Raw genomic sequence first — 14,707 nt, forward strand, 5'->3', positions numbered from 1 at the left:
CGAACTGACATTAGGCGAAAACGTTGTTGGGTTAGTTGTAGTGTATGTAGAACCCGTCCCTCGTAATCCTGCCATGTATGAATATGGCATTCCATATGGGTTGTTGGGTCTCCAACCTTCGAAAGCGGTTGATGGTCTTGGGGTAAATAATTGACTTGCGGCGTTTGTCGAGAAAAATGGTATCTCGTTTATGCCTGTGAGTGGAGGCACGGTAGTCGAACTCGAGACTGGAACAGTCCTTGTTGTCCCTGAAGTATTCTCGGGTATAGCCTGGGAACTACTTATGGGTCTAGATCCTGTCGAAACCGGTATATCCTACGCCTCTTGAGTAGAAGTCGAAACGTGCGTGGAATTTGCCGCTACTGTTCCTGACCCCTGTGGGGGATCTTGATCTCCCCCTCCACTGGCCGCATTGACCATTTTCTTGTTGTACCTTCGTTTAGGAATCGGTTGTGCACTGTTGGTTAATTTACCGTTCCTAAGGTTCATACAAGGTCTTGATATTTTCTAGACAAAACAAAACAATCGATTAATAACAATCTGTTTGACACTGTCCCACCGGGTGTGCCAATTTGTTTACGGTGATTTCCGGTAAACAACCGCTAGTCCTCCAAACTATAAAATATACTTTGGTTACTCGCAGGATCGACTAGATTGATCCTAGGACATAGTCAAACAATTGCCTCTCGATATGATTTGATTCATGTTCGTTTGTTCTGACTTCAAGAAAACTTGTTTGTGATGTGATCGAATGAATATTCACTTAAAAACAACACTTGTTACATATGTTAATATGTCTTTCGACAAAAGAAACGTAAACAAAAGCATGTAAATTGCAGGAATGTAAAGTGCAGAAATATAACGTGCAAGAATGTAAAGTGCAGAAATGTAAAGTGCTTCGAAATGAAAGTTAAACAAAGAAAAAGGAATTGAAAAGATACTTGAATAAAGAAAGATACAAATGTATTTAAAATGGTGTTGGTGTCATACGTACATTTCTCAGCGAACTCGTTCTCTAAACACTTGATACTTGAGTGATTTGTGAGTGATTTGTACAAAATGAACACACGGAATCCTAACATTAAGACCCTTATTTATACTAATTTCGACCCTAACGGTCCTATACTAATCTGATGCCACGTTGCCCACAAGAATCCCTGGGATGCCATCTGTCCTTGTGCAATTACACAAACTACCTCGAAATTCAAATCTTCCCGTCTGAATCCTCTCTCGACGCGTGGCAACGTGATCAGAACCGAGAATGCCACGAAAACACGTTCAACCTCAGTACCTTACGTGTTTCGCAAAACGTTTAAGTCTCAAAGATAACCCTCTTCGAATTAGCCCCAATTCTGACTATCTTCGTTCCAACTCAAACAATCATTCTCGAAACATGGCCATCAGTAGCCATCTTTAATCTCAGAAATGGTCATCAGTAACCATCTTCCTTCGAATTCTAACTCTTCAAAGAACATTCTTTCTAAACGAAATCTTCAGCCAACACATTGATAAAAAAAAAAAAAAAGTCATCTTGCAGACATGTGAATCAGTGAGGGGTTTATTTCTGGAATGCCACATCATGCAATAATAGCTGCTCTCTATATGGCTTTGTAGTTTTATTTTATGTCCCTTTGTTATAATGAAGATGTTGGCACCTAACTCATCTCCAGGTACTCTTGGTTGAATTCTCGTCCACCAATATCTAGAATACGGTGATAGATCCAAGTTTGCATCAATATATACTAATTAGTTAACAATCCAAGTTTGCATCAATATATACTAATTAGTTAACAATATTAGGCCCCATTTAACCACGATTCTCTGCATTATCAGGCACACGTCCACAACATAAAATCTCGTTCGTAGTAGGTATTAAATCACAACAATATTCAAACTCATACATCACTATAGCTTTCAAAAAATACAACACTCTCAAGCAGCAAATTTCAACAGCATATTTTAGTATCATTTATTACCTTACTCATAACATTCAAAACAGATAATTATTCGAGACTGTATAGCCGCAGATGGTTCTTTGACTATATATTACATTTCATGAATTTAAAGTGAACTAATCCTGTCTCTAAGTATGAAAACGAAACCAACCATTCAGCAGCTAAACCATTATTCAATACAAGAACAAGAAACCTTCTTCAAACTTTCAGGTACTTGATAGCAGTATGAACATCCTTATCACCTCGGCCGCTGAAGTTAACCACAACCTTTGTTCCGTTAGGAAGAGTTGGACATACTTTCTCAAGATAAGCCAAGGCATGTGATGTCTCAAGAGCTGGAATGATGCCTTCGAGTCGCGAAACTCTCTTAAAAGCTGCACGTATTATGGAAGACATCAATTATTGGAATAAATATCGAACAATTATAAAGGACAACTATGCCAATTGGAGAGAGCAGGAAACAAAGCACGAAGACTTAAAAATTCACGCAATTTTCATATTATACAAAATATTTTCACGTATATGTTTAATCATGTAAATTGTAAGCAACAAAGTCGCGGCAGTCCTACCTTCCAATGCTTCATCATCAGTGATGCTATAATATTCAGCACGTCCCAAGTCTTTCAAAAAGCTATGTTCAGGTCCAACACCAGGGTAGTCCAACCTAAAAAACAGTTTTTTAAGGAAAATAAGACAATCAGAACAGCCAGAATTCGAACTTTGGTTCTATCAAGTAAATATAATCTAAGTAAACACAAGAAATGTGATATAAAATTATTGGTCCGAAGAATTACCCTGCACTAATAGAGTGAGGCTCAACAATTTGTCCATCAGCATCCTGCAGCAGATAGCTCATGGCTCCATGCAAAACCCCAATTTCTCCTTTCGTTAATGTAGCAGCATGCTTGCCACTGTCGAGGCCAAAGCCAGCAGCTTCCACACCAATTAGCCTAACATCAGTATCATCAACAAATTCATGGAAAAGTCCCATGGCATTTGAACCTCCACCGACGCATGCAATCAGAACATCTGGTTTCCCTCCCCATTTTTCCAATGCTTGCTTTCTGGTTTCCTTGCCGATCACAGCATGAAACTCTCTCACCATCATTGGATATGGATGCGGTCCAGCGACAGAACCCAAAATATAATGAGTTGTTTCAACGTTCGTCACCCAGTCTCTTATAGCTTCGGATGTAGCATCCTTAAGTGTAGCAGTCCCAGAGTGGACTGGTCTCACCTATATTACAGAACTCAACTATTAGACACGATGTTGATACAAACACGTAGAATACGGCAATAATTTAATACAGGAGATGTGATTTAAGGTAGCCACATGTGTTGGTGCAGGACCGACACACCTAACTCTTTATAGGGAAAATTGTTACCATTTTTTCAACAAACAAGAGACTAAATATAGGATACATTAACTAAACCAAATGGAACAACAATAAAAACTGCTATACCTCAGCACCAAGAAGACGCATTCTGAAGACATTCAGTGACTGCCTTTCCATATCCTGTGCACCCATATAAATAATGCATTCTAAACCAAATCGAGCACATACAGTAGCAGTTGCAACTCCATGCTGCCCAGCTCCGGTTTCAGCAATAATGCGTTTTTTGCCTAATTTCTTGGCAAGCAAAGCTTGAGCAACAGCATTGTTAATTTTATGGGCTCCGGTGTGGTTAAGATCTTCCCTCTTCAAATAAATTTGAGGACCTTCACCATTAGGCCTCTTGTAATGCTCCGTCAACCTTTCTGCAAAATAAAGAGGTGTCTCCCGACCAACATAGTCCTTTAGAATCCCAGCCAGTTCTTTCTGCAATTAAATATCAATTTCAGAAGATTTCCTTTATTTTTCTTTCCAATAAACTGTTTTGATTACTGCCTATGTTTGAGTGTGTGTGTGTTATAATATAGTAGATCAATTGAGCGTATGTTTGGTTTTGCGGTGAAAAAAATTAATTTTAAGTGAATAAATTCTGTTATAATATAGATCAAATTCTAGTTTCAAGTAGAATCAATTCATCAATTCTACTTTAAAAGAACCAAACACCTCAAAAAATCATTCCAAAATCAATTATACACCTCTATAATCGCTTTTGACTCTTCCAAAAGATAAATCAAACATGCACTCAGTCAGAAAGAGTTCTATTTTGTTGTTCTGTATGAAACAAAAAATGATAAACATTCAAATTATCATAAAACTTCAAACTTTACAACCATCAATAGGTTAAGAAACAGAAAGTAAGAAAAAAGTGAAGTTAACCTTAAAAATTCTAAATCAAACTAACAGGGATGAGTGCAATCTTTAACCTCAGCTAAGTTTCTGGCAAATGACTAAACCCAACTTTCATGGAAAACCAAAGACGAATCAATTGAGCAAACAAATTAGCATTCCAAACACATTTAAACTTTCACAAAAACGAAACAAAACAACCATTGCCCTCAGTGCCACATTTCAACAGTCAATTAGTGTGCAACACCGACCAACAAACAAAACTCATTATTAGCGAAAATTAGCAAAACCCCACATTGCAAAAGAAGCAAATCAGTACCAGAATCTAATTAAACAGTTTCACAGAAAACAAAAACGTATCAATTCCCTTAAAAAAAACCTTAAAAATTGAATTTTTTTTTACAGAACCTGAAAATCTTCATCAGCAGCAAGTGCATAGAACGAAGCTTCAAGCTCAGTAAGAGCATGCATAAGAGTTTCAGGAACATATTTCCCACCATACTTCCCAAACCTCCCAAACGAATCGGGTCTTAGAGGAACAACCGACCCATTTTCAACCTTGTTCTGATCCTGCAATGGGAGAACAGAGGAAGCATCTCTAGTGACAGAACAAGAGATTTTTGAAGGTAAAGATGCAGACTTTAAGCTAATTGAATGAAAATTGGAAGATGGGTAGTTTTGTTCTTTGGAAATTGGAAGTAACATTGATGAATTGAGAGTTGAAATGGATGAAGCCATGTTAGGTTAGGTTTTTCTTTCTTCTTTGTTAATTGGATTGAAATTGATGTTGTTGTTGTTGAAGGTTTATGGAATTTATATGGATTTTTGAGATATGGGAATTTTGTCTATATGCTCAAAAAATTGAATGTTGAAGAAAAATATTTTACTTTTTATGGTACTATGAATATTTGAAATTTGAATATAGTTTTGATTCATTGTAATATGACAAATAAAACATTTTGGGATATTATAAATTATTTTTCAAAAATTTATTTCTTTTTAAAGAATTAATTTTAGAGGAGGAGATTGTAACAAGTGACCATGTTCATGTTCAAGATACATAAGATTTTATGGTTCACAGAATATTCACAAAATTGGTTATCTTTATTTTCTAAAATACTAGAAAGACTAAAAATTAATTATGATATTGACCTTCATAATAATATGATTTTTTAGGTATATATTGGTAATGTTAACTGAATTTATTGTACGTTATAAATTTGGTGCATGGAACTTGTAACCAAATTATTCAATTACTATCAAATGTTTTTATAAATATATTAAAGAAGAATATTTTTTCCTTTTTATTTATTTCTTAATATTAGAAATCAGATAAGAGATGAGAATGAAAACATGAAATTATTAATTTTTGAATATATTTATTAAAAAGCTGTTTACTAAACCAAATGTTTCAAAAATGATATATATATATATATATATATATATATATATATATATATATATATATATATATATATATATATATATATATATATATATATATATATATATATATATATATATATATATATATATATATATATATATTACTAGAAATTTCATTTTTAATGGTCATATTAATATAATATTTTTTCAATTAATTTAGAGACTAAAATTTAAATCTTACAAATATAATTATTTGGGTCTTGATTTCGGTGATTAATAAAATTTAAAGATAAAAAAATAACACGCCAAAATTTAACGGATTATTTGAATATTCAATGTTTTTTCTTACATTTGGAAATTTTCATTTTTATTTCATATTTTCCACTAAAAATTCACTTTTTATTTCTTTAATTCAATAAAAAAAAATATACCATCTGTGGCAAGCAAGGAATGCTCTTTGCTTTGAGAAAGTATCTCCAAGTCCGGATCTTGTCCACCAAATCAAGGTTGCAGTGGTATTGCGGGCGCGGGTGATTAAATGTGTGAAAAATCATGTTCAATTAGGATCTTGTGAGATTAGCTAAATCTTGGTCTATTTGTTTGGTTAGAATTTCTGTAGATGCCTGGATCTTTTGATCGGCTTTGTATTCGACTGTTTTGGTAATAAAATTATATATTTTACTCCAAAAAAATTCAATAAAAAAAATTATTTTTTTTCTCGTCACTTTTCTACGCAAACTCTAAAATATCTAATTCACGCTCACATTTTTCAGAAAAACAAAACTCATTTCCCACATTTTCAATTGTATTTTTCGCATTCTACTCACTTATAGTTTTTCCATTTTACTTTTCTCTTCTTAAGTGAGAAAAATAGGCTGAGTTCTCATTGCTACTCTTACTTCATCACGAGAAGCACCTTTTCAAGTTAGATTCGACAATTGTAACACTCTTCTAAATCCACAAATATTTCGCATATAATTTGTGAAAATTAAATCAAATAGAATCACAAACTCAAGGGTGTTGTCACACTTCATAGAAAACATCATTATAACAATCTTACTTCATAACACGGGTTACATCAATTAAAAGATGTATTTGATTACGATTCAACACGTCACTTTAAAAACATCGCAGCAGAATCATCGTCACATAATAAACTTCTTCATAACAAAACACATAAATATTCGGTCTTATTACAACTTGGATTTAAAACCATGTATGACATCCGAAAATATTATGAAAATAGTTTAATCAAATATAATAATCATCCGCAAACACAAAGCGTTTTGGACCCGATGTTACATATCAGAGAAAGACACCACTAATATAAAGTAACTAAATAAAACTCTCCGAAGCTATCCTCGAAACTTCTACGAACTACTCTTGGCAGGGCCGGTCCTTTGAATTTGGGTGCCTTGGGCGAATCAAACGAGTGATGCCCCTATAATTTTTCTAAACAAAAAATACATAAGGATAAAAGAAATAATTGGATAAAAAATACATTTTCATTTGGCATTGTGCAAAAAGAATAGAAGTATGGATCTTTGTATCAATATTTATACTACATCAAAAGATAAACAACTATAAAGAGAGTTATTCTTCTTCTTCTTCTTGATCCGATCTTTTTTCTTATAAAAAATTGACCAAACTTTAAAATTATTTAAATATCATCCTCTTAGCATTTTTTTGTTGCAAAATCATTAATAATTTGGTCATAATCAAGATTCTTCATGAAGGATAGAAAAACATTTAGAAAGGGGGGTTTGAATAAGTGTGACTTTAAAAACTTGTAAGATAAAAACAATGAACACAATTATTTTTATCCTGATTCGTTGTTAACGAAACTACTCCAGCCCACCCCCTTAGAGTGATTTACCTCAATTGAGGATTTAATCCACTAATCCAACTGATTACAATGGTTTTCCACTTAGATAACCTCTAAGTCTTCTAGAGTATACAGATCACAACTTGATCACTCTAGGAATTCACCACTTAGATAACCTCTAAGTCTTCTAGAGTCTACTGATCACACTGATCACTCTAGGAACCTTTTACAATCAATGTAAAATAATGTTTACAAGAGTATGAATTGCTTCTTATAAAGCTATAATCACAACAGTGATATTTCTCGTAAGTTCTAAGCTTAACACTCACTAAATATCACAAGAGTTTGTGAGGTTGAAGATGAAGTTCGTGAGCTTTAAATTTGACAGCGTTTTGGTATAATGTCCAAGAATTCGTTAGCTGCTTCTGATCAGAACTTCCATATATATAGGCTTTTGAGAAGATGACTGTTGGTTTCATTTAATGCATTGCGTGAATAGTACAACTTTGCATTTAATGTTTCACACTTTTGTCAACTACCTCGAGCCATGTTTTTCCTGGTTTTACTGACTTTGCCTTTTGTAGATTCTAACGTTCCTTTTGCCAGTCAGAGACTAGACTTAATAGTCTGTCGTCTTGTACTTGCTTCTGAACTCAGATTTGTAGATACAACGTTTGAATATCAGAGTCAATCAGCTTGGTGCAGAGCATCTTCTTCTCTTCTGACTTTGAAGAGCTTGAGCGTGATACCGTTCAGAACTTCAGTGCTTCTGCTTCTGACTTCATGTTCTTCTGATGCTTCATAGTTCATGTTCTGATTCTGCTTGACCATCTTCTGATGTCTTGCCAGAGCATGTTCTGATGCAGCCTTCCAGAACCTTCTAAGTCAGTGCTTCTGAGCGCTGAATTGTGCATACTCTTTATGTATTTCCTGAAATGGAAAATTCAAAGGATTAGAGTACCACATTGTCTTATACAAAATTCATATATAATGTTATCATCAAAACAAGAATATTGATCAGAACAATTCTTGTTCTAACAATCTCCCCCTTTTTGATGATGACAAAAACATATATAATTGATATGAATTTGTAACCATAATATCAAATGACAAAAGACAATTACACAGATATAGCATAAGCATATAATCAGAGTGTGTGAATATGTCTCCCCCTGAGATTAACAATCTCCCCTTGAAATAAATACTAGAATATTTTTATAAATGAAAGACTTCCCTGAGTATTTTTCCATTTCAGTAGAGACTTTCACTTTGCATAGAACTTCAGAATATTCAGAGCTTTTGCTTCTTGCTTCCATAGGACAGCTTCAGAGCTTTGAATTTCTCCCTTTGTAATCAATTGAATCACTGCATGCTTGATTGCATCAGAACATTTTTGAATGTATCAGAGCAGACTTACATCTTGGAATGTATCAGAGCATACTAAACAAAGATATATCAGAGCATGAATGGATCAGAACATTCTTAAGAAGCAAATGTATTAGAGCATTCAAAAGAAGAAAATGTATCAGAGCATTCTAAAAAAGAATATCAAAACATTCTTCTTGCTTCTGATCTTGAAGCTTCTCAGCGCTAAGCTAGCTTCAATTTCTCCTTTGTATTTGCTTCTCATGTTGAGCTTTTTCAGAATATCTTTAATCCTGCAAAAAATCTCAGAGACATAGAACTTGCAAATAATGTTAGGAAATGTTGAGACTTAATCCCATCAACTGATATAACAAACCAAATCAATTATCATGTTTCTCCCCCTTTTTGTCATAACATCAAAAAACATTAAAAGATTCAGATGATAAAAGACACATAGAGTGAAGAAGATAATATTTCATTGATCAAAATATCAGAAGGTACAAGAAACAAATGCAAGTCAAAGCAGATGCATAGAAACAAAAGAAAACAACTAAGACCAAAGACAGACGACGACGGGACAAGCCTATTAAGCTAAGATGGTGTTGCACCCCAAAATTTGGCCTCTTTCTCTGTGCTATAATTTATAAGGGACGTTTATTTCGTCGCTCAAAATCAAAGAAAAATAATAAAGAGTGTCATGGTTTCAAGACAGTTAGATTCAACTGAGTACGTGTGATGCAAGTTATGGTTTCGGGATATCACACCAAGGCATAATTTGAGTTATGGGGAGTGTGTGAATCATCTCAATATTAAGGCATTCATCATGGTTCAAAGTCCAAATTATACGTTCCAGTCATATTTCTTTGTTATCAAGATTTTAGAAGCATTCTTTCATTGGTTGGTTTTTATTACGAGTTTTGGTACAAATTGAACAGAATGGAAATATAATTGCAAAGTGTTATGAAGCTTGAATACTTATAATAATACGACTTTGATTCAAATGTTAGAAGAAGGTTATTCAAGATGCAAACTTTGGATTGTAATTCGCCATTTAATTGCAAGAACAAAAAGGAGGCATTTCAATTCTAATCAAATTCCATTTCGATTATTATTACAAGTCATCCAAAAATTCAAGTCTTCCACAAAATGTACAAAGCTCTTTACAACAGTGTTCTTTACAAAGAAGAAAGTCAACTGTCCATTCATTACAAGTTCAAGACTATTTCATCAGAAACATTACAAAATTCCATATAATTCATTACAAAAAAGTGAATGATAAAAAGAAAAGCAACGTGTTCGTGTTCGACCAAGTTTCTTCATGCCATAATCTATCTACACCTAAAAAAATCATGCAACGAATAAAACCAGTCCAAAATAACTCCCATCGGTTCAGCCCTGCAGTTAAACCAAAACTTACAAAGAAAACCTATTCACAAAAGCCAACCGAACCGAGACCGGTTCGTACAAAAAGCACACCAACAACACAAAAGGAATAGAGGGTGACAAGAAGCAGAACAGAAAATAACAGAGAGGAGAAAATCTGAACTAAAAGAGAACATAACCGAAAAAGTAACAAACCTGAACCGAAACGTAACAAACTTTTCTTGGCATCTTTATCTTCACCTTCACGCTTCCATTTCATCACCTACCAATCTTCTTCTCTCTGAATTTCAACTACACTATAATCATCATCCATCATCAACCTTCGATAACCTTCAATCACTCGACACCTTCTTCACTCTTCTTCATCTATGCGGAACAAAATCTCAACCTCCATCAATAATCCTCACGCTTCAATCAAAACCTTCAAGAACATCATCTTCTCTGAATCACACATCCATTTTCAATACGCATAAAGTTCTGCACAATTCCAATCAAGTCATCATGTCAACATAACCGTTATCTCAATCTTCATCACACTTGAGTTCTTCAATCATCAATTACCGAGTTCACCATGTTATCACGAATTCACCAAAAAAAACTCTCCAACCTTGAATCTCCAAGAAAACGACTCTGTAGAATCGTACCCGCTCTAACGTCGTCGAGCTTCATCAATCTCTTCCACCGCGAAGAAATTCAATAGGCAACAACAACGCATCATGCAGAGGCCACAGAAAAACGCAAGAGAATTCAAGAAGACGAGGAAAGCGAAAGAGAGAAAGAAGGAGACGAAGAACGGAATCGTATATCTGAGCAATGACCTTCGGTTTTTCTCTTTTCCTCTCGCTGCCGTTGAAGAAGGCGTCAAAGCTTCTCCGATCAGTAATCCTACAATCTTCGTGTTCCGTTCTTATTTTCTTTTGAGACATGATTTCGATTGATCGGAGAGAGGAGACGGAGGGGAGATGAGCGGGTGATTGAGAGAGACGCGAGAGGAGCGAGTGCGAGGCGGAAAGGAGAGTGGTTAGCAGTGTTGTTCCACGAGCTTCATCGGAGAAACCGGAGAAGAGAAGGTAAACCGCCCCGGTCGCCACATTTTGTTCGTGAGGAAGAAGAAGCTTCAAAGAAACTCCAATGGCCACATTTGATAGTTAACCCTAATCCCTTTCCTTTTTAATTTTAGCAATGTGAATTAATTGATTAATTTGAGTTTTAATTGTTTCATTAACTGGAAAATGATTTTAAAAAAATATGATTACTGAAATTGGTTTAGAAGTTCTAACGGATTGAATTACATTGGGCTGAACACGAAATTGCAATCTACACCCCCATAAGCCCAATCATATCTCTTTTTTTTTGTGCTAATTGAAACCTGAAACAAAAAATTCTGCTGGGCCTAATACATGTTAGGGCCTACGCCCAGAACTGCCATACACACCATATATCCAACTTTTAACCCCCTGGATCTATCTCAAATTCATGTTAGATTTAGGATTTTTCACTTAGTTTCTTCCCTATTTTTAGGTAATAAAAATGACATAAAAACAATTATATTTGTTAGACTTTTGCATGATAAAAGAATAATAAAAACATGTAATATCTCTTGCTTGTTAGAATTTAAATATTTTGTTATATAGTTTAGTTTTAACGTTTATACCCGATTTTACGGTTTTGGTGTACCTTTTGATTTGTAAATACTTGCTTTGGTTTCCATAATACTTGTGTACATATTTGACTAACATTTGAGCATTATTTCTGGTTGTTATCTTATTTTCGCTCGATTTATGTTTAAAAAGTGTGTTAATTTCTCATTTCGTATCCTTTTTCGGTGTAAAGCACCAACGTAATTCCGATTGCGATGTTTGTTATCTCTAACTTGTATGCTAGTGTGCAAGGCTTTTGGATAGTCATCGGTCGACGCTTATTACGTGAGTGTTCTGCTCTATTTGCGGGACACAATCTCATTCACTCGTACCGTGTTCTCATCATGGAGACACGTTCTTATTACTTTATATCTGCTTGTTTGGTTTGCTTGTTCCTCTTGCAGGTGTATTGTGATTATGCTCGACGCGCATGTCGACCTTTGTGTGCTTGCATGGCTAATCGGCGTGCTGACTATTTGCTTTTGCTTTGCTAGCTCGCTCGCGGGATCCTTAGTTTCTTTTCTTTTCTTCGCTACAGTTTACGGATCATCATCCGTTTGGTATTGATCCCGTTTCATTTTATTTTTTCTCGTACTTTATCGCTTTCTCGCATCATCCTGTAACATGAGAAGTAGGACTTAGACATGCACTGGCCAAGCCCTCGAAAGAGGCTATGTTTTTGTTGGTGTGTTTATATTTGTGCTTTACGGCAGGGAGTCACTATGTAATAAGCCCTATATGGCACTCCGTTAAGTCCTCATAGAAGGCATGCGGAAAGGGTTAGTAATCAACCCCCGCCCAGTCTCATCGAGTCCGTTCAGTATGCGCACGCTACGCGTTGCTCGCTTCTGAACCTGCACAAGATCTTGTTATCGAGTATGTCAGGAAAAGGGTTCATGCAACCAGACCCCCGCACTTCCTATAGCTCACGTTGATCGACGTTGACGCTCGGTGTACGCACGCACCATTTTCCTTTCATATCCGTGACGGCTTGGTTGCTGAGAGGGACCCGCTCCTCTTGTCTATGGCCCGATCATTTTCGCGAGGTCTAATGCTTGGTTGACTCGGGTGATTCGCTCCCATTGGCTATGGCGGGACCGCTTTTCTACTACTCGGCCTGCGCCGGCAGTTTTGTTTTCTTTACGATCGGAGCTCGTTTGTGTGATACTTTTGTGTGTTGTTTTTGTTTTCCCCCATAGGTTTCTAGCTTAGTTTAGACTTGTACCCTTTGTATGATAACATTAGGTAGCAAGCTTTCCCCCTTAGCTTAGGTTTTCCTCATGCATTCTTTAAAACACAAACCACACTCTTTGATTTTCTTTTCTTAAGAGCTTGTTATTTCCGCTCCATTCTGTAGCAACCTGCTATAAAATTAAGATTTAGAGTCGCCACCTATTCTGAAAGGCGAATAGGAAACCCTACGTAGTTAAGAGATCGGGGTAAGTTATTATAATCAGGTCGAGGGAAGGTGTTAGGCACCCTCAACCCTTTCCTAAGGTTTGTATCTAAGGTTAAGGCTTATGGCTAAAATATTTAGGATAATAGCTAAAGAAGTGAAAAGGGGGAAAATTGAGATTTGAACTGGATGGAGGTTTTAGGGAAGGGGACTCGCCTTGGTTATCCAAGTGCCTAAGTATCTCCTTATGGAGAATCAGAGTCAACGTAGTTCGGGCACAGGGTTGTACGCCTTATAATTAGAATTTGTGGTTTGAAATTGTTCTAAAGGCTTTTTGAATGGCCTATCGCAGTTTTGAATTTGATTTGAAAGACATTTTGAATTGCCTGGTTGAAAAGGATGAAAATCTGTAGTTTGATTTGAAGTGTTTTGGATGTTTTAGATTTGGGCGCACAACCCTGGTTTAATATGTCATCGTTAGATGCGATGATTAATAGATTTGATCAATATAGCTAACGGATTAAGGGGGCATTGCTGGTTACTCAGATCGATAGATTCGATCGTCGCGGGCAGCAAATTAAATGTATTTTAGGTTTTTATATATCTTATCTCTCGTCTAATGCGACTAATAGATTTAGTCGGGTTGAGGAGAGAATTAATTAAGGGTTAATGTTCTTTGCCAAATGGGCAGTGGGATTGGACAAACCCTAACGCATATAACCATTCTAGGGTTTTCGTGATTTTTAATATTAATTAAATCAATTAAGTCGAATAATCAAAATAATCGAATAATCGGGAAAATCCAAAATCCTAATTTAATCTAACCCTAATTTTATACCCTAATCCTAATTAAAATAAATTAACCTAATCAAACATAATTAATTAATACTTAATTTGATTTAAACAATAATAATACAAAAAAATTATATTAAAAAAACATGGCAGTTATTCTGTGTAGCGCATTCTTGAAGTTCATGATAAGGTTGCAGTTCTTGGGGCGTTTGATCTACTTTTGATGTGATCTAATGGCTGGATATTGAGTGTGTACAGTGGTCTTTCGTGTGCCGTGCGCGCTGGATCTGCTGATGAGAAAATAGAATAAAAATGTAACAAAACCTGGGGTCGAACCAAGGTACCAAAGGTTATAGGTCTCTCTCCCTCGCCAAATGTGCTAGATTCATTATTCAATTATGTTACGGAAAGCCTGTATTATGTAACAATTAATATCTTAACTGAATAAATACAAAAAATACAAGTCAAACGAGTGGGCCCAGACCGAGTAACCAGCGAATAGAGAAGGGAGAGAGACAGCTGCTGAATGCTGACTAGCCTATCAACAATCCACACGCGCGGAGGGAGAGAGGGCATTTGTTGACTGCCCAATCGGATTGCGCCTGGAGGCCACGCATGCAAACGCCTCAAAGTCCAAGAGTTTTGTAGCCACCGGAACAGTAAGTCCGTTCTTCTTCTCCGACGACAGGCGTCTGCGAGCCTGCGTGAATGGCAGCGAATAACAC

General features: G+C 35.7%; 1 protein-coding gene across 1 annotated transcript; it reads right to left on the bottom strand.

The window, feature by feature from the left end:
- Positions 1-1,944: 1,944 nt before the first annotated feature.
- LOC131662438 (tryptophan synthase beta chain 1-like) lies at positions 1,945-5,085 on the bottom strand. The gene is made up of 5 exons (XM_058932218.1): positions 4,604-5,085; positions 3,419-3,775; positions 2,750-3,192; positions 2,525-2,619; positions 1,945-2,329 (listed from the first exon to the last, which is right to left on the bottom strand). Exons 1-5 carry the CDS (start codon positions 4,931-4,933, stop codon positions 2,154-2,156), a joined length of 1,401 nt encoding a protein of 466 aa, XP_058788201.1. The 5' UTR covers positions 4,934-5,085; the 3' UTR covers positions 1,945-2,153.
- Between the last annotated feature and the right edge of the window lie 9,622 nt (positions 5,086-14,707).

This window comes from Vicia villosa, linkage group LG3 (genome assembly GCF_029867415.1).
Source record: "Vicia villosa cultivar HV-30 ecotype Madison, WI linkage group LG3, Vvil1.0, whole genome shotgun sequence".
Lineage (NCBI taxonomy): Eukaryota > Viridiplantae > Streptophyta > Magnoliopsida > Fabales > Fabaceae > Vicia > Vicia villosa.

What these genes read in the sequence shown, in the direction of transcription:
- LOC131662438 (XM_058932218.1), bottom strand. Translation starts at nt 4,933, where the DNA reads ATGGCTTCATCCATTTCAACTCTCAATTCATCAATGTTACTTCCAATT. An exon ending in CTGCTGATGAAGATTTTCAG is followed by an intron (nt 3,776 to 4,603) that starts GTTCTGTAAAAA and finishes ATTTAATTGCAG; the next exon opens with AAAGAACTGGCTGGGATTCT. An exon ending in TGCGTCTTCTTGGTGCTGAG is followed by an intron (nt 3,193 to 3,418) that starts GTATAGCAGTTT and finishes TCTGTAATATAG; the next exon opens with GTGAGACCAGTCCACTCTGG.